Source organism: Calidris pugnax, unplaced genomic scaffold (assembly GCF_001431845.1).
Source record: "Calidris pugnax isolate Ruff unplaced genomic scaffold, ASM143184v1 scaffold123, whole genome shotgun sequence".
Classification (NCBI taxonomy): Eukaryota; Metazoa; Chordata; class Aves; order Charadriiformes; family Scolopacidae; genus Calidris; species Calidris pugnax.
The window spans coordinates 1,411,888-1,430,777 of NW_015090876.1; the positions used below are offsets into that span (position 1 = coordinate 1,411,888).

Here is an 18,890-nt window from a genome sequence, read left to right on the forward strand (position 1 = left end):
GGCCCGACGGGCCTCGCGCGGCGGCGCCTACCAACCGCCGCGGAACGGGGGGGGGGAGAAGAGGGGGAATATAATCAAATCCGGGCCCCGCCGCAGCTTCTACCCAACGCCGCCTTCTCCCTGCCCAGCGTCACTTCACAACTCCGCTGCCGCACGTTCTCTCGCTCAGCCGGCGGTGGGTCCCGCTCCTTCTCGCCCCGGAGCGGCCGCCGCCCCCCCCCCCCCTTTCACGCCTCGCTGTGGTTGAGCCCAAAATGGCGCCCTCCTCCCGTCCCCCGAGGTGGGGTTCGGCCGAACCATTTTTCGGGGAGCGGAAAGCACGAAGCGCCGGGACATTTAACTGCGCGGACGTAGAGCAAAGCCCTCCCGCGATCTCGGCAGCGCGGTGTATTTCCCTGCCCGGCAGCGGGCGGGAGGCGACCGCGCCGCCAAACCTCCCAGCTACCCCCCTACAACCCCTCCACCTTGCGCTCGCCCGCCGGTCGGCGGTGCCCGAGCGGGCGCTACCAAGCTGGTGCGGCGGGGGAGACGCGTGGCGGCGCGGCTGTGCTGGGGCGTGGCGAGTACACGGGCGGGCAGGCGCAACCCCCCCGCGGGCTGCGGGGCCACATGGTACGGCCCGAAAGGAGCCGCCACATCGGCCCCGCTGAAGGGCCCGGGCGGGCGACATGGCGGGACGGGGTCGGAGGCGTCTGGAGGGGTCTCAAGCGACGGGAGCGGTTTGCTAGCCCAGCGAGCCACGTCCAGGCCAGCTGCGGGTCGAAAACGGCAGCCCGCCTCCGGGTGTTGTGATAAGTTTCCACGAGACACGTGTGTTTTTTCAAATAGCGTTTTTCGTGAGGTAAAAAGTGATGCCCGCCGTCCCGCTGTGGCACTCCGCTTGGTGGGGGAGGCCTTGCAGAGGCTGGAGAGGGGGATCTCGGTGCGGTGGTACAGACAAAGAGAACTCGAGTGGTTTTTTGTAGTGTTTTCCGCTATTCTGAAGTGTTACCTCGCATAACATCTTAGTGGGACTTAAACTGGTGAAGGCTTCTCGTGCTGGTGACCGACATGACCAGCTTTCTGGGAGAGGTGACCTCTCTTCACCAATTAAACCATTACCTTCTGTCTCCACACCTGTGGAATATCATTTATTTTCCAGGATGGATGTTACTAGGATATATTCAAAATGAGAAAGGGAACCTGGAATTCGTCTTGGGTACCATCTTGAGGTTTCAGTGGCATTTTTAGAGGAAACAGGTCAGAACAGTTCTTGAGGAATAGTTATCCATGTTCACTTCCCAGGTGAACACTTGCATTTTGTGTAGGGTTTTCTGTCGGTTGTGGTTTTTTTTTAGCCCAGTGCTTTCCATCGCACCATCAAACCGTACAGAATAAGAATTCCAGCATTAAAAAAGTTCACAAGAAGAGCAGAACATATTGTACTCATCACTTTACATTTAGACCCTATCTTATGTTTTGGTATCTTTCATATTTTGATAAAATCTTGAGAGAAGAAATTTAGCAAAAGCAAAGCCCAGTTCTGTGATTTATCAGCTAGTCAGGAGGTGGCATCCTAACGCCACTCAAATGCACTCTTTTGAGTCGCTGTGGGCGATGCTTGTGAATGGAAATGATGACTGGCACTTTGTGCAGTTATATTTTTTTTGTTCCTGGTTGTATCATGGTATCTGACCAGACTCCAGCTTCCTGCTTTGCCGCACCATCAGCACGTTAAAAGTGTACAGAAAATGCTGTCTCCTCTCCTGCCACAACCATGTATTTTTCCAAATGTGAGGGAGGACGTGCTGCAGTTCCAATCCACAGTCCCAGCTGGCTCCGTGAGATGACAGGGCTCTTCCAGGAGTGTGTATGTGGTGTCTCGCACCCACGTTTCACCACTTTCACCTTGTCTGTGTTGTTGGAATATGCAATTTTTGCGTATTACCTTCCTGTTTGCAAGCTGACTCCTACTTTTACAATCACTTTGGTTAAACTCTGTCGGATCCTCCTTTCCTATCTTTCCATGCTCTGCTATTTGCACTTTGCCTTCACAGCAACTTGTGATTTATCTTCTCTTCCTTCCTTCCTTCCCCCTCTCCTTTCTTTTATTGAAATTTCCCTTCGGTCCCTTGCTACTATCTCACTGCTATTCTTTTTGCTTCTAGTCCAGCAACCTGAAGGTGAGTGGAACAACTTTTAAACCCAGAGATTTTGGTGCTGGCAGCTGGAATTTGCCTGTTCCTGTGAGTATTCCCCCTGCGGAATTCATAGAATGGTTTGGGTTGGAAGAAGGGACCAAAATTCATAGAATGGTTCGGGTTGGAAGAAGGGACCTTAAAGATCAAGTCCTTCCAACCCCCTGGGCAGGGACACCTCCCACTGGACCAGGTTGCCCAAATCCCCAATCAATGAGAAATTTGGGGGAAGAAATCCAGCAGGAATGGCCTCTTGAAAGACAACTGTCCAATATCTGATGAATTTGACTGAGTGCTCTGAGAATGGTGGAGCTGGAAGCACCGTTTCCTGCGCTGAATTCTGCACGAGTAAGCAGGCTCTTGCAGTCAGTATGAAATTTTATCTAATGGCGATAGGACGTGCAGAGAACAACACGTCAAAAGGCCAGGGCCTCAGGTAGTCACGTCCTCCTGCGTTACATTTGTTACCTGGGACCTGCTGACACGTGCCCTTTCTTTATTTCTTTCTCTAGTGATTGTAGTTTCTTTATCCTGTAGGTTTTCCGGAAGCTTTTGCTGCGTTTACAGCCAATATGGAAGCGTTGAATAACTTAACACCAAGTGCAATCTTTCTGGCTCTGTTCAAAAATTATTTCTGCAATCGAGTTATTTTTCACAGTGTTTTTCTTCGAGACGTCAATTGAGAACGTCTTATTTATACCAAATAAATAGTTATGCTATTAGCTTAAGTACAGACCAATCAAAAATCTATGGCTAAATGAGAACATGTTGATTCCTCCATTCATTTTCTCAAAAAAAAAAAAAGAAAAATGCTATATAGGCGAAAAAATCGTGTAGCGCTTAGTTTTCAGAAGTGCTGAGCGTGCAAAACTCTCCCCTCGGCTGCTGCACAAACACGATTTGAAGGGCCTCTCGGCTTAAATAATGCCATGCTTTTTTAATTTTATCCCCAGCTTTAGGCTGCACCCACGCTTGTGGGGATCTCAGCTGAAATAGCACCGAGGGGGGAGGAAGAGGGGCATCACTGGAGTCATTCCTGTCTTTGTAGCAGCACGAGAAGTCTCACAGGGGGGTGTTATGTCTAATGACTTACACCTGAAATAATTCTCATGTCAGGGTTTTATGGTTTGGTTCTCTGTGCTTGGAGTGGAGATTATTTATCTTCCCGAGATTAGTAGTAATAAATTAGTGAATTCGTCCAATACATTGGATATTAAAAACAAACTGCATTATTATAGCTTGGTAGCACCTTAATCTGGAGGTCCAGAACCTGTGGTTATTTTTGTGTTTTGCTGGTTTGATGGTGTTTTCAGGAAAACCACTGTAAAAAAAACATAAACCTTGTTTTTCACCACTGTCAGCTGTTATCATCCCTGACTGATAAAGTGCAAAAAGTGGGAAGAGACATTAAAATCACTAATAAAATGTGAGGCATATGTGAAATTCTTATTTTTATGCAGTTTTAGAAAGAGCTTTTGCGTTCCACATGCTCTTATTTCTGTGCTTTCCTCAGCAGGGTTCATTTCTACCACATTTCCCTTCGTTAGCGCGTTCCTTCTGGTGCGTGGCACAAAATGCCATGTCGTTTCCTTTGCCAAAACACTAAATATCTACTTTCACCCACCATCAAGAATATCCCATAAAAATCCAAGCACATCAAATACATTGGGGATAGGATGTATCGACGGTCTAAGTGGCAGCGGAAATTAAATGCTGTGGGAAAAGGTGAGCAAATGGAAGAAAATGCACCAAATATACCAAAACTGGAGTTACCTCACCCGACGTGAAAGAGTGAGTTGCCAGGTGGCTGGAAGGGTTGTTTTATGGCCAACAATTTTATCTGCTTTTCGTGGCGCAGAACAAAATCCTCCTGAATTTCACATTCCCGACAGCCATCAGTTTTCTGGCAATAATTAATATTATTTTTAATATGAATGTGATGTGGGGATAAAGCCCATATTAAGCCGGCGAGCCCATCTCTTCTTCTATCTATGCTTTAAGGAGTTTGGAAGCTTTATTTTTACTCTCCAAGAGGTTGAGGGGCGCTCCCCCCTCAGCAGCGGGGGGGGCTCGGAGAGGCGGCAGAGCCCCCCCCCTCCGGGGTCAGCCCCTTCCCCTCCCGGGGGACGGTAACCGCGATCGGTGGGCTTGTGGCGTGTCCCGGAGCTCGCCCACAAGCCGAGTCCCCCACCGGTCCGTCCCCTCACCGCGGCCCCGGGGAGGCGGCCTCTCGCCTCCCGCTCCGCCCGGCGCTGCGGAGGAAGGGGAGGGCGGCGGCGGGGCCGCGGCCTCACATGACTGCTGCCGTGATGGACGGCGAGCCGCCCGCGGGCACCGGCACAGGTACGGGGCGGCGGGCACCCCGCGGGGCAGCGCTCGGTTCGGCCGGTGTCCCCCCTTCCCTCCCGCCGGGCGGCCCCGGGGAGGGTGACGGGCTCCTCAGGGAGGGAAAGGGAGGCTCGGGGCCGCTCCCCCCGCCAAAACCTGAGGTAAAAAGGCGCTGCCTTCGCCTTCTCTCCCCCCCGCCCCGGGCGCCGGGCCCGCGGGGGGGGGGGGTCCCACGGCCGGGCCTCGTCGGCGGTGCCCGTGTCGCGGTGGAGAGGGGTTCCCCCTTCTCCTCCTGCCCCGTGGCGGTGAGGAAGGGAGGGGGGGGTGTTGGCGGGTCCCCCCGGGGCTGGTGGGGTTCGTCCCCCTCCCGGTCCCGGGCAGCCTCCGTCGGCCGGTGCCGCCCCGGTGTTCCCGGCGGGGAACACAACTTTTTCTGCGGGGGGTGGGGGGAGTCGCGCTGAAATGAGTTTATTTCTCCCCCTCCGCCCGCTCCAACGGACCCAGCGGGGCGTTTAAAGCGGTTTGTGGAGCGGTTCGGCGGGGCCGGTACCGGCGGAGGCCGCGTCTCCTCCCGCCCCCAGCCCCGGGCAGCGGCTCCGGAGGCGGCCGCGGCGGCGGGAGCTTCGCAGCCCCGGTCGGTCCGAGGTTGCGGGGAAAGTTGCGGCCAAACGGTGCCAGCGCTGGTTGTGAAACGAGAAATGGAGGGAGCGCCTGGGAGAAGGCAGAAAATAACGCGCTGGGCTCTAAGGGGAGACTTTTAGAGGGAAACGGGATAATACAGTTCGGTAAAGTTCCCTTAAAGTGGCTGAAGTTTCATATTGGCAATCACTGCTCTGTGCAGAGTGGGTTTTTTTAATTTGAAACAAAAAAACTAGTAGAGGTTACAAGTGGGTGGGCTTTATGCAGGGAAAAAATGGTTTGGGTGGAATATAGCTCCAGCGTGAGTGTGCTTTTGATAGGCCTGGGACGCTCCTGATGCAGATAATGCTTATAAATAAATTATTTTGGAATATTTCTGTCCAGGACTGATGTAAGATATTGGGATATTGAACAGCAGCCTTTGCGGGGGAAAAAAAAATGTCCTACTGTACCAAAGAGAGAGCTTGCTCAGGTATGTCTGTTACGAGTTTACCATCTGCTTCAGGAGCCTTATGGAGATAAAACAGTTGTCTCCAACTATTCGTGATCTGATGAATCTCCACTTTGGTGATGGTGCTTCTGTAACTGTCTGGTCTATTCAGCCTTGTTTAGAAATCTTGGCTTTCTTTCACAAAGCCTATATTGTGGACTCTGAGAGAAGGTATCTAATGATCTTAGCAAAAGAGAAATAATGCTGTGAAAGCAGGAATGTGTTTATTTCTAGCATCGTGATGCGGGTTCGGTGATCTTGGAAGGTTCCCACCCAGACGTGACTGTTTTTTGGGGCTCAGCATTTTGTCAGTGAATATTTTAGGAGGATCTAAATCTCCCAAGAGAGGAGGAGAGTCCTGACAGGGACCATTGATGGCCACCTATGGCAGCACATGCAAACGCTGTCTGGTTTTTATTTTGTAGGGTTAAAATTTAACAGATTGGAGAGAGAAACAGAGATTTAACAGAATCAAGAGACAAAAGAGAAAAGGATAATGCCCAATATATTAAAGTCAGTTTAGCAAAGTTGCTTATATGGACTTTTTTTTTTCCTTTCTTTTTTTTTTTTTTTTTTTCTCTTGCTCCTGTTTGAGGCTGTTTTGCAATGATTGCAGGGAGCTCACCCAGGTGTGTTGGCTGGGGAGGGAGGGGGTTGTCTCTCCTTTCCTGCTAGAGGTGAATCGTTAACCGTGTGTGCAGCCCGAAGGAGGGTTTGGTGGGGAGGGCTCTACCCGTTGCAGTCAGTAGAATTTCAACATCAACATCCCCCACAGTCTTCAAGTTTTTGTGGGTTGATGGAGACAAACGTGTCAGTTCCAGGGAGGTGGAACTGGTGCAAAAGGAAGGGAGCTTCGATGATTGCCTTCAAAGAGGATTTGAGTTGGGAATGAGCTTGTTCTAACTGTAAAATGTGTGAAAAGACCATTGGGAGACTGTAGTGTGTGGGGTTGCACGGTGTTTTTTGATGTTAAAATACTAAGATCAAGTCTTGCCCCAGTGTAATTACGAGGATAAAAAACATGAGAAAGATGAGAAGTAAAACAAAATGATAAACAAGTTCTTCTGATTAGGTTTTCTTGATCTGTGTAAGGAAGGATGATTGTGGAAACAGGGTGGTTTTATAGCTAAACTACAATGACCTTGTAAATAGAACAGTTGTATGTGTTATAGCTTGTTGAGTTACCTTTTTGGGTCTGAATTTTTACATTTTCAACCTTTTTTATTTTTTTTGAGATGGGTGTGAAAAAATTATAGTTCAGCAATCTTCTATTGGGAGCTGGGAAACTGCCCTAGTGAGGGCTTGACTTTTTGTCTCTAGTATTTGGGGACGTTCCTCGATGGACTTTTTTTCTTCTAATCCTGTTATATCTTCAATGTATGTAGCTCCATCTCACTCTTATTGGCCCTGGCCCAGGTTGCCCAGAGAAGCTGTGGCTGCCCCATCCCTGGAGGGGTTCAAGGCCAGGCTGGATGGGGCTTGGAGCAACCTGGGCTGGTGGGAGGTGTCCCTGCCCAGGGCAGGGGGTTGGAACTCAATGATTTTTAGGGTCCCTTCCAACCCAACCCATTCTATGATTCTGTTGTGTTTACTGTAGTTTGGGACTGTGGCTCCGTGGCTGACTTGCCAATGGAATGTATTCCTTGTATTCCCAGATGTGGGAAATTACTTAATCACTTGAGGATCCAACAACATAGTCAAAAGAACAGGGTATGAGGCTTAAACTTAGTTTTTTGTCCTGTCAGACAGTAAATTGGAAGGAGATAACTTGATCTTGAGGTTTTTTCCTGCTGTATTGTGTGATGGCAACGTTTCGAGAAGCAGTTAGAGGCCGACAGCTGTAGGGGAATGCAGAAATGCTCGTGCTTTTTTATTTTTAAATACACCTTAGATAACCTCACCCGACTATTTTTGAGTCGTGCCGTTACTTCTCTGCTTCATCTTGAAAAGCACCAAGTGCTGAGGAGCAATCTGAAACTTGGTTGGAAAAAAAATCCCCAACCAACCAACCATGAAAAAATGCTGAAAACCATAACTGCCCCAAACACCTCAAAAAGAAAGGAAAAAAACCCAAACAAGCCCCAACCAAAAAACCCAGCCCCAAGCCCACTGTATCCAGCACAGGGTGCATATTTGACATCTGCATTGAGAAAGTTTTGTTTTGTTTTGTTTTGTTTTTTAGGCATATTTGACAACTGCATTGAGAAAGATTGTTTTGTTTTGTTTTGTTTTTTAAGAAGAAGACCAAAATGTTAGAGCTTGTTTTCCAACATCTAATTTTATGGTAGTACGTGTGTTATTTTGTCTTGTCTGGTTTTGGCAGTGGATGGCTTGTGTTTACAAGGTAATTGTTGGGAGGGAGAAGGACACTATCGCACCATCTCTTAATTAGAGTAAAGCTAAATATGGTTGCTTTTCTTGTACCTAATAAGAAGTAGGGACATCTCTTCCACGCTGAACACACGCCTGTGTATCACTTAGCTCTGTTAGATAAAATAGGCTGTTTCTTTTGTGTTGCTCCTTTCGAAATAAGAATTGCATGGTTTTAAATTCCTTAAAAAACCCAAGCGAGTAGCATACAGTTGTCTAAAAATATGTAAAGCCTTTAATAGGAAGAAAGTTTTGTTTGCCTTTTTTTTTTTTTTCTGTGGGACTTCTGTTTTTCTTTTCTTATTTTTAGGGGATTTCAAATTATGCAAGAACCAAAACCAAAAAAGAAGACAAGGAAGGGAATGTATTTGAAGTTGTAGTTGAAATCTGCACCAGCTCTCCCAGAGGTTGATGTGGCTGCTGAATTCTGGAATTATGGAGGAATGTGTTTGACACAATAAGGGGGAAAGGCATTTCCATAATTCCTGAGGCTTTTCATGAGAGGGCAGAAAGGAAAGGGAAATGCTGATGAATGATATTTACGTGGCTGCTTTAGTATTCCTGGCCCAGGAGTTTGTAGTGGAGCCCTCATTTTTTTTTTTTTTTGTCAGGGAGAAATCTGAGGTATCTGGGCACAAAAATACTCAGTTCTTGTACTCCCTGTGTGTGCCATGAGTTGGATCCTCTCTGCTCTGTGACGCTGTGGCGATGGAGAAGAAATCTTAGCTATTTTTCCTCAAGGATTTCCTTCCTTGCAGATTCTTTTCTCCTTCTAGAAAATCTGCTTCTAACGTGACAAGTCATTCTATGGCACCTTCTACTTAAGTGTGTCTAATAAATTTAGCTGATTAACACACCCTGATATAATGAAGAGTTGTTAGTAGCAGCCATCTGTAAAATGGAGATAAACCCTCCAAATTTGGTCGACGGAACATAAATAGGGAGGGGAGATCCGTGCTGTGATTTCCCACCTATGCTTCCAGCCCTGGCGTTGCCCTTCTCTTTTGTATGTGCTTGTTCACATGTAAAACCTCTGTGTAGCTAAATCAGACGCTTGAAATTGTACTTTGGGTGTTGTAAATGTGTGATTTTAGAGGTTTAGGTGGAGGAAAGCAGTAGCTGTGGAGGGCAGGCTGCTGCTGTCTCCTGTGAGTGGGAGCCATGACCCCAGGGTGCTGACTGAAGCCTGAAGGATGTGGCAGAAAGCAGTGAAGTTTTCTATTGCAGTTGTTTTCTGGGTGAGTTTCTCAGCTCCTTTCAGTACAAAAGCTGCCTCACTTGATACTGAAAAAAAAAAGTGGGTTTGTAGTTGTTTTCCTTTATAACCAAACAAAACTTAGGCTGTGCTTTGAATGCTTCTTGAAAATTCTGTGTCGCCTTGTCCGCTTGCTTGCCTATATCTGTATATATGTATTCTTTTTAATTTTTATATCAAATTGTTTTCAGTTCTACCAAGCCACTTCCTGCTATCTTATTGACAACAGATTGAGGAACTCTGCTGTAACAAAAGGCTAGCTCGCACGTAAAAAGCTGATTTTATTTTGTCAGCTTCCCTGTGTTCCAGGGGACTGTTCCATACCTCACTTCTGCATTCGCTTCCTGCCCTCTGTCTATAAACTTTACTAGATAATGATCTGCTGAAACCAGAGGGAATGTTTTCAAAATTAGCTGTTCTCCAGCGGAGAGTGCGTGATGGGAAGCGTTAAGTGTGCTGTTACAATGCATGTAAATCCTTTTAGTGGTGGAACAGGGGAGCTCATACCAATGAGTTCCCACTATTATCCACCCTTCCTGGCCAGGGCTCCCGAGGCTGTTCCTGAACTGACTCTTTAGTAGAGGGGGATGAAAAATGGGCTGAAGAACAGCTTTGGTATATACTGCTCTGCAGGGTTAGTGGTAATGCCATCGTGTTTTCTAGAGCAGGTTAACAGCTCTTCCAAAGTCATCTCATTGTGTTCCTAGACCAGTCTCTGAGGCGGTAAATTCACTCTCTTGTTGATATGGAACACGCTGAGATTATTAATTAAACAGTAATTATTTGAACTTGTTCATATGGTTGTCTGATTTGTATGATTTCACACATTTAGACAAGGTTGAGATCTGAAGACGCTACAAGATGTTTCAGGAAGAGCCAAACGTGTGAACTGCTGATAAAGAGGAGGTATTTCCTGTAGGTGAATTTTAGAAAGCAAATTTAGAGAATAAGTTGGTGAAAATTAGCAAAGTATTACAAATGAGAAGAGCAACGTGACTCAATTGTTGAAGGAATGCTGAGCCTTGTCTGGATCTCTCTGTGGGACCTAAATCTGTCGTTTTAGGAGATAAGGTGGGTTCAGGTCACTGTAATGAATCTCAGTCCTTCTCAACATCCGTTTGGCTGCAGGTTCCAGGTCTTGCAGATGAAATACTGAAGGATTCATGGCTCATCCTATAAACCTTTTCTCCTGATGCCTACCTTTTGCCACGGGGAGTTTCAGTAGTTTGCAGCAGGGCTGAGCCCCAGTTGAGGGAACGGTTTGTGCCATGAAAGCCCTTCTTTGTGGGTTGGCCAGCAGGAAGATGGAGAGCCGGGTGAGTGAATGAACAGGCAGGAGGAGGGCTGTGTTAGCGTGGGTTGGCACGGCTCTGGGGGCAGCCGGGGGGTTGCCTTTGGCTCATCCCTCTCTGGGCCCCGTGCCGGCCTCTGGAAGGTGAGCCAGAGGTTTAGGCAACAGGGAGCACCGTGGAGTTGCGTGTGAGTGTGTGTGTGTGTGTGTGTGCACACGTTGCAGGAGTAACAACATCTCCTGTGTCACGTTGCGTTTCACTGACGCGCCTTGAGCAATTATAACCAAGAATTACAAGGGTGTGCACCCAGAGAACCGCTGCTCGGAGAGAGAGAGAGGCTCTTGTGCTTCCCAGAATGAATTTTGTCTGTGTTTTTGACTCTTCCTTTTGATAGTGTGGTTTATGACACCTTGCTGTCCTGTGAAAGGTCAGGTGGGCAAGGATTTTTTTATGCTAGAAAACCTTTTGCCTCGCTATCCATATTCTGAATTTTCTTTCCTCCTTTCCTTCCTCGTTCAGCATCTATCTGAAAAGTAGCTGTACAGAGACGTTATCCCTTTATCCAGCAGTATCCTATGTCAACACTGAATTAGCTGGCATTATCTTACCACAGATTTCTGGCAGGTAACTGGAAGTGTTTAGAAGCTGCTCCGTAGGTGGGGTTAGTAGGTGACACATTAGTCTGGTAAAGCAGAGGTGTTAGGACTTGCTTCTCTGAGTCACGGTAGCAGGAATCTGAAGCCTGATGAGACATGTGGGATAAGGTCACTTGTCCTGGATTTGGTTTGATTTCCTTAAGCTGTTTTATGGAGCAGAGAACGAAGTGTCTTGTTTTGAAGCTGTGTGTCTGGGCAATCGGAGATTACCTGTTTTTCCCATTTATCAGGGCCTAGAGCACGTGAAGGAACAGGTGGGAAGTCCTTATCAGGAGGAGGTCAAAGCTTTCAAGACAAGGATACGAGTTCTTATCTTCCCTGGCTTAATTTCTTACACAGTTAGCAACTTTTAGAACTATGCATCAAAGCTTACTGAAATGGGTCTTGCTTCTAGAGTGTCTTTTCACGTTCTCAGAATTTTAGATGTGTTTTAATAAGGGGTGTAAGTTCTGCACGATGGCAAGGAGAGGATGTTTAATACTGCCTAGCTTTTTTAGGCAAATCTTCATGGTGGATTCAACTTGCTTTGTGAAAGAGCTTGTTTGCACTGTCCCTCTTCAACAGCCAGACACAGAGAGGAAGGAACCCATCTGTTCCAGACTGAAGAACAGAACTCAGGTAGGGGTTAAATAGATTCCAGGGCTATATTCACATTTTTCACCTGGTTTCTTACATGTGAAATGGGTAGAAAAGAAAAGAACTGCTTTGAAAAACAATGTAAGCTTAGTTTACAGTGACATACTGTGTGTAGTTACGAAGTCAAGTTGAGATAATGGGCTGCACTCAGTCATTTGATCTCTGAATCATCATCTCTGCCCCTTCTTTGATGAAGTTTGTCCTCCGGGGCCGTATTCTTAAGAGCCATCTCTTTTCACTTTTGCATCTGGCTGGGAATCGGTCAGAATCTCTCTGTCCAGAGCTGTCCAGCTGTAAAAAGCTGTTTGTTTTTGAGCTACAAGCAGTGGAATAGGCGTATTTGAAAGATTTTGCCAGAGCTTGCTATGGCAGAGGAACTGTCGGGTTGGTAGCCTTTATTAGAAACCTTTTTCCCCTGCTCTTGAACTTAAGCACATGGACATAGTTACTGTAATTCGTGCCCACTCAAGCGTACTGTCACAGAGTTTAAAATTATGTCAAATAAAGTGTCTCCTTCCTTTGTAATGACATGTGAAATGAATGTATTCCATTTCTGCAGTGCAGTGAAATAACACATTTTCTTTCCTTCCATGAGTTGTTCTAGGCAGGATCCAAAAGCGCTGAGCAAGGCTTTCGTTCGTTTTGGCAGATCCTGCTGTGGTGGGAGCTGGACAGACAGGAAATGCAGGCCTCCGAGCTGATTCACAGGACAAATTTGGCCTGTGATGCTTCTTTTGCTCAGTAGAGATGTCTTTCTGCCTGGGTGTAATTGGTGGTGCTCCTGGGTGTTGTGAAGAGGGAGGTACCAGTGTCTTGGACGCGTGCGAAGCAGCATCACCTCCCCGGGGAGTGGCTGGATGGTTGCTCTGGTTGTGTTGCACCACTGTAGGAGCTCTGAGCAAGGGAACACAATATTGTCAGGCAACGTCTCTCACTTTTATCTTATCAGGTCTATTGGACTTTTTTTTTTTTTTCTTCCCTTTTTGTCTTTTAGATTTGGCAAAGCCTCCAGTAAATGAATCAAGGGAAGCGGAACAGTTTCTAATGCAGGCGCCCCAGGGAAATCCACTGCTGCTTTCCCACACCCTCCAAGAGCTGTTGAGCAAGGACAGTGTGCAGGTGGAGCTTATACCTGAGAAGAAGGGCCTTTTTCTGAAACATGTGGAATACGAGGTTTCCAGCAAGGTAATGGTGGAGAAATACTGGTCTTTGTGAGAATCTATCTTCTTAAGAACGTCTGCGCAGTTGCTGTTGGCAAAGTCTTGCCTAATTTGATGGATGTGTTGGGTGATGCTGGTTTTGAGGGGGCTGGTTGTGTGGGCTTATTTCACCTGGGTTTCTACAGTACAGAGCATCTTCTGAGTGAGGTCTGATGGATGGTCTGCTTGTCTACTTGCTTGAAACCCAAGCTCTGTACAAAAGCTGATGTATAATGTTGGAAACTGAATGTTTTCCTAACAAATTGTTGTAGGCAACTGGATATTGCAAACTATTTCCAGCTAGTGGAGAAATCCCATTAGGAGTGCTAAGCTGAATGCTTTATAAACAGAAAAGGTACCACAAATCCTTCTGCCGAGTCAAGGCCACTTCCAGTTTACTTGCCCCAGTCCTGACCTGTAGGTTCCGCTCTTGGTGTAAGAGAAGATTGAAGATGATGTATCTCTTCCTACTTACAGAGCAAGATAAATAGCTCTCCAGTAGCTTCTGTTTGTTTTTCCAAGAAGGAAATCTGTCCTCTTCAGGTAGACCATGGGCCATTTACATCTCCCACCAAAACATCAGTTACTGAGTAGTGCTCAGACTGTTGCAGTCCCTGTTGTACATACTCAGAGACACATTTGTGTCACTTGTCTGTAGTGACGTTTGGGGCTTTAGGTGTTTCAGATTCTGCCTCCTGTGTGTCTGTTCTAGGTGTTACCTAACTCCTTTTGGAATGGAAAAATGGTTTCTTTGGCCTCTTCTCCATATTGATCAAACAAATGCAGAGTGAAGGACTAAGGTTTTAAAGGAACTTTCAATCTTTGTATATAGATCTAACATCAGTGAGAGGTCTTTCTTTCTCTTGTGAGCTTCACTTAAAACATCAGTCATTTGGACTAATACCTAACATGATCTAAGACTGTTTTGCCACCTCTAGGTTTGAAAGTGATTTAGAGAAAGTTCCCAAGAGCTAGAACTCAGGGACTTGCAGTTCTTCAAGAAAAGAGCTCTCTAGAGCACTTTTAAGTGTTGGTGCTATTTCTAAATGTGTGGATGGGCAAAGCTCTGTACATTTTACACTGGCTATACTCACCTGCTACGTGACACTCTTATTTTCATGGTGGTCGACTTTTATCCATCTGTCAGATGAAGAAAGATGGACAGCTTGCACTTGTTACAGCTTGTTTTGGAGGACAGCAGCAAACAGAGGCAGATTGTGTAGGAAGCGTGTAGATGATCTCAGAAATTCCCGTGTAGGCTAAAATATGAACAAAGCAAAAGCACCATCTGCAACCCCAATGACAGAAGAACCATGTGCTGTGTGATACTGTACGAAGGACCATCACAGAGAGTCCGTGCAGCCAGCAAACTCCCAGCTTAACACTGAGGCAAAAGAGTTACCTTTTCATCATACGAGAGTGTTGTGATGGATAAGAGCATTCCTTTAATTCTGTTCTGTGCCGCTTTCTTTTTCTTCAAACCTATTTTTGTTTAATTTTTCATCTTTCCTGAAAAACGCCGGGATTTTGTGATTTAATGCTTTGCTGCGTTAACACCGGATTGAAACTCTTCCTGTTTCAAGAAGACTCCTGGAACTTTTTTAGCTTGACAAGTAAGGACCCTGGCTGGATGGCCTGTAGATCGCTGTGCAGGTCTCCCAAGTACTTTCTGATGTCTTGCATGAAAAAGATGGGCACTGATCTTGAACAAACAACTAAAAAAAACCCCCAAATCAACCTTTATTCTCTCCCTAGTCCCAAAAAGCTTACGAGTATGGAGGAGGGACTGTTGAGGGTAAACCACACTGAATCTATTTGTTCAGAATAGTGAGCAAACCCCCCCTAATTATTTGTGGGGTATCACTTTGCAGTGGCAAGAAGACACATGCACTTGTCTGTAGTGACGTTTGGGGCTTTAGGTGTTTCAGATTCTGCCTCCTGTGTGTCTGTTCTAGGTGCTACCTAACTCCTTTTGGAATGGAAATATGGTTTCTTTGGCCTCTTTTCCATATTGATCAAACAAATGCAGAGTGAAGGACTAAGGTTTTAAAGGAACTTTCAATCTTTGTATATAGATCTAACATCAGTGAGAGGTCTTTCTTTCTCTTGTGAGCTTCACTTAAAACATCACAAGAACCACTTGAAGGAATATTTATTCTGGTTGTCAACCCAAAAGATCTATTCTAGGGAGCTGACAGATTATAGATAATCATTCATTGGTTTTGTTGCAGTGCTTTACAAGACTTACAAGTGCAGAAAAATTACCGGACTAAGTGCTTTCTCTTTCTGAGCAGCTGTAATATGTGGTGTGTTAATTGACATTTAACTTTTCTTCCCAGTCATTTGGACTAATACCTAACATGATCTAAGACTGTTTTGCCACCTCTAGGTTTGAAAGTGATTTAGAGAAAGTTCCCAAGAGCTAGAACTCAGGGACTTGCAGTTCTTCAAGAAAAGAGCTCTCTAGAGCACTTTTAAGTGTTGGTGCTATTTCTAAATGTTCTCTCTAATCTGGAAGAGCAGAGAGTTTGAGGGAGCAATGTTATGGAACCATAGCAGGTTATAGGGATGTTTGTAATTTTTTGGGGAACCTCTTCCTCTCCATTTTGTAGTCTCTTTCATCTTGTGTATGAATGAAATCTGACTTACCTTTTAAACTGAAAGTCTTATTCTCCAAAGGACTGTAGTTAGAAGAAGGCCATCTCTATTCATAATGGAAAAGTGGCTACCTTTGGAGTGTTTTCTCCCTCCTTCCCAGCACAGGGCCTCTGAAGATAAGAAATAAGGAGCTTCTGCAGTCTCTGGGTGTGATTTCTTTCTTTTTTTTCCTTTGCTTTTTAGTGCAATGGATAGAAAAAAAAATAAAATTATTGTCCAGCCTGTTTATTGATTTGTCTTTTTCCTCCCTTCCTCTGTTGCAGAGATTCAAGTGCTCAGTCTACAGACGATACAATGACTTTGTGGTGTTCCACGAGATGCTGCTTCAGAAGTTCCCCTATCGCATGGTGCCAGCCCTTCCACCAAAGAGGATGCTGGGAGGTAAATCTGTGTCTGTCTCTGACTGGAGGGATCACGGGGCAAGTGTGATTGAAATGATAATGTTGAAACCAAACGTTTATAAAAACTGAAAGTCTCTGCTGAGGCTGTAACACACAATTTGGAGGTGTGATTTATTGCCATCCTAGAAATACTCTATACATAATATGTTAATGTAAAATTCCAGGATGTGGTTTAGGTTTTTTGGGTTTTTTTTTTTTTTTTTTATGTACAAAAAGGTGTTTTTCTGGCAACTCCCTAAAGTAGCTGTTGCCCTTTTTTTTTCTTTTTTCTTTTTTTACTAAAAACTAAGCTGGAATCAATGTCAGTTCATTCAAGTCCATTTTGGCTGTTAGAATAGAACCCAAAGAAGTATCCCAAGCCTAAAAGCATATTAAAGCTCCTTCAGGTACATTTTTCACTCATCTGAAATATTGGCACTGGCTTAAAACTTTTATTATTTCAAACGTTGCATAACCGTCGAAAATCCTGTATTGTTTTTTGCTTTATCTGTGAGAGAACAAGCTTTTCACTGTCTTCTCTCCTGCCTGTGCTGCTAAGCTTAATGTGTTTCAATAAATAATAGATTTTGGTGTTTGGAAGTTCATGTATTGCTGCAGTAAAGAGGAGCTGGTGAACAGTGAGCAGAGCGGGGTCTGGAGTGAACTGGAACAAAATCCTAGTGCTGAAAAAGCTTCACTGGTTCATAAGTTCTTATGATGGAATGTAAATGGTGAAGACCTTTCTTTGGAGGTTGCGAAAACCCGTCTGCTGGATTTGCCCTGATTCAGTGTTCTCAGCCAGAATTTCCAGATTTTCCACTTCATGCAACACCTATAAGCAAAGTGACCTTCTCTGATTAACCTCGGCGGAGAGAGGATTGAGAGAAGCTACAAATATATATAATTTGTCAGTCACTGTTATTTCCTTGCATTGCTGGTGTGTTGATATTCCTGTGCATTCAACGATGGCATTTTCTTCCCACAGATATCATATATTTAAGGAAAAATTGATAGTATTAGTTCCCAAAGTGTGCCAGACTGTGTTAAGGCAGGGGGTGATGATTGCTTTTAGTCCAGTGACTCTCGTGTGGAAAAGCTGTGTAAGTGGTCTCAACAGAAGCTACAAACAGGAAAAAGGAAATGGAATGGGTAGTTCTTGTTTCTGAGTAGTTAATGAGCTGGAGAAGGAATTGCAGGACACGGGATTTGATGGATTGCTGTAGATGTGTGACTCTCGCAACCTCCTTAGTCCCAGAGGTGGATGGGCAAAGCTCTGTACATTTTACACTGGCTATACTCACCTGCTACGTGACACTCTTATTTTCATGGTGGTCGACTTTTATCCATCTGTCAGATGAAGAAAGATGGACAGCTTGCACTTGTTACAGCTTGTTTTGGAGGACAGCAGCAAACAGAGGCAGATTGTGTAGGAAACATGAAGATCATTTCAGAAATTCCCGTGTAGGCTAAAATATGAACAAAGCAAAAGCACCATCTGCAACCCCAATGACAGAAGAACCATGTGCTGTGTGATACTGTACAAAGGACCATCACAGAGAGTCCATGCAGCCAGCAAACTCCCAGCTTAACACTGAGGCAAAAGAGTTACCTTTTCATGATACGAGAGCGTTGTGATGGATAAGAGCATTCCTTTAATTCTGTTCTGCACCACTTTCTTTTTCTTCAAACCTATTTTCGTTTAATTTTTCATCTTTCCTGAAAAACGCCGGGATTTTGTGATTTAATGCTTTGCTGCATTAACACCGGATTGAAACTCTTCCTGTTTCAAGAAGACTCCTGGAGCTTTTTTAGCTTGACAAGTAAGGACCCTGGCTGGATGGCCTGTAGATCGCTGTGCAGGTCTCCCAAAGTACTTTCTGATGTCTTGCATGAAAAAGATGGGCACTGATCTTGAACAAACAACTGAAAAAAAACCCCAAAATCAACCTTTATTCTCTCCCTAGCCTCAAAAAGCTTAAAAGTATGGAGGAGGGACTGTTGAGGGTACATCACACTGAATCTATTTGTTCAGAATAGTGAGCAAACCCCCCATAATTATTTGTGAGGTATCACTTTGCAGTGGCAAGAAGCAACGTGTTGTGTGTTTCCCAGGAGTCCCAACCAGAGTGAGATCCCTCTGGGGACCAGAGGAAGAAAAGTCTTTGTACACCCACAAAGTGTGTCAGTGGAGGCTTCGGGCCTCAGACTCGGTTGTTTATCCTGATTACACCCAGGAAAATAAACATACAGAGAGATATGATAGATTTCAATAAGATATAAAGAACCACTTGAAGGAATATTTATTCTGCTGGTCAACCCAAAAGATCTGTTTTAGGGAGCTGACAGATTATAGATAATCGTTCACTGGTTTTGTTGCAGTGCTTTACAAGACTCACAAGTACAGAGAAATTACCGGACTAAGTGCTTTCTCTTTTCTCTTTCTGAGCAGCTGTAATATGCGGTGTGTTAATTGACATTTAACTTTTCTTCCCGTAGCTGATCGAGAATTCATAGAATCGAGGAGGAGAGCGCTGAAGCGTTTTATAAACCTGGTGGCTCGACATCCCCCTTTCTCAGAAGATGTGCTCTTGAAACTCTTTCTCTCGTTCAGCGGCTCCGTGAGTACCTGTCAGCAATAATCTCAAGTTTGTGTGTCTTCCTGTAACTGCTTTGCTGGGCACAGAGTCCCGAATTGCTCTTGACCTACACATTGTTGCTCCCCCGTGATGAGGAGCATTTTCTCTCAATATGTATTTCCACAGCTGGAAAGTGGAAGGTAATTGCACTCAATGCCAGGAGTGTCAGTATTT

General features: G+C 45.4%; 1 protein-coding gene and 1 long non-coding RNA gene across 4 annotated transcripts in view; both read left to right on the plus strand.

Moving 5' to 3' along the window:
* The first annotated feature begins 631 nt into the window (after window positions 1–631).
* LOC106890412 lies at window positions 632–3,588 on the plus strand. 3 transcript variants are annotated; one of them, XR_001412518.1, is made up of 4 exons: window positions 632–841; window positions 2,148–2,225; window positions 2,350–2,613; window positions 2,690–3,588. It is a non-coding gene; the product is annotated as an uncharacterized LOC106890412 (long non-coding RNA). The 3 variants fall into 3 exon arrangements; XR_001412517.1 differs by having other exon boundaries at window positions 2,715–3,588; XR_001412516.1 differs by having other exon boundaries at window positions 2,350–3,588.
* An 899-nt stretch (window positions 3,589–4,487) lies between these two features.
* SNX8 (sorting nexin 8) overlaps window positions 4,488–18,890 on the plus strand; it is a 31,365-nt gene continuing 16,962 nt past the window's right edge. The window contains exons 1-5 of the mRNA XM_014946179.1: window positions 4,488–4,520; window positions 5,529–5,616; window positions 12,838–13,028; window positions 15,964–16,081; window positions 18,577–18,698. Of these exons, the coding sequence (XP_014801665.1) occupies window positions 5,583–5,616; window positions 12,838–13,028; window positions 15,964–16,081; window positions 18,577–18,698 (465 nt within the window). The 5' untranslated portion in view covers window positions 4,488–4,520; window positions 5,529–5,582. The remainder of the gene's footprint in view (window positions 4,521–5,528; window positions 5,617–12,837; window positions 13,029–15,963; window positions 16,082–18,576; window positions 18,699–18,890) is intronic.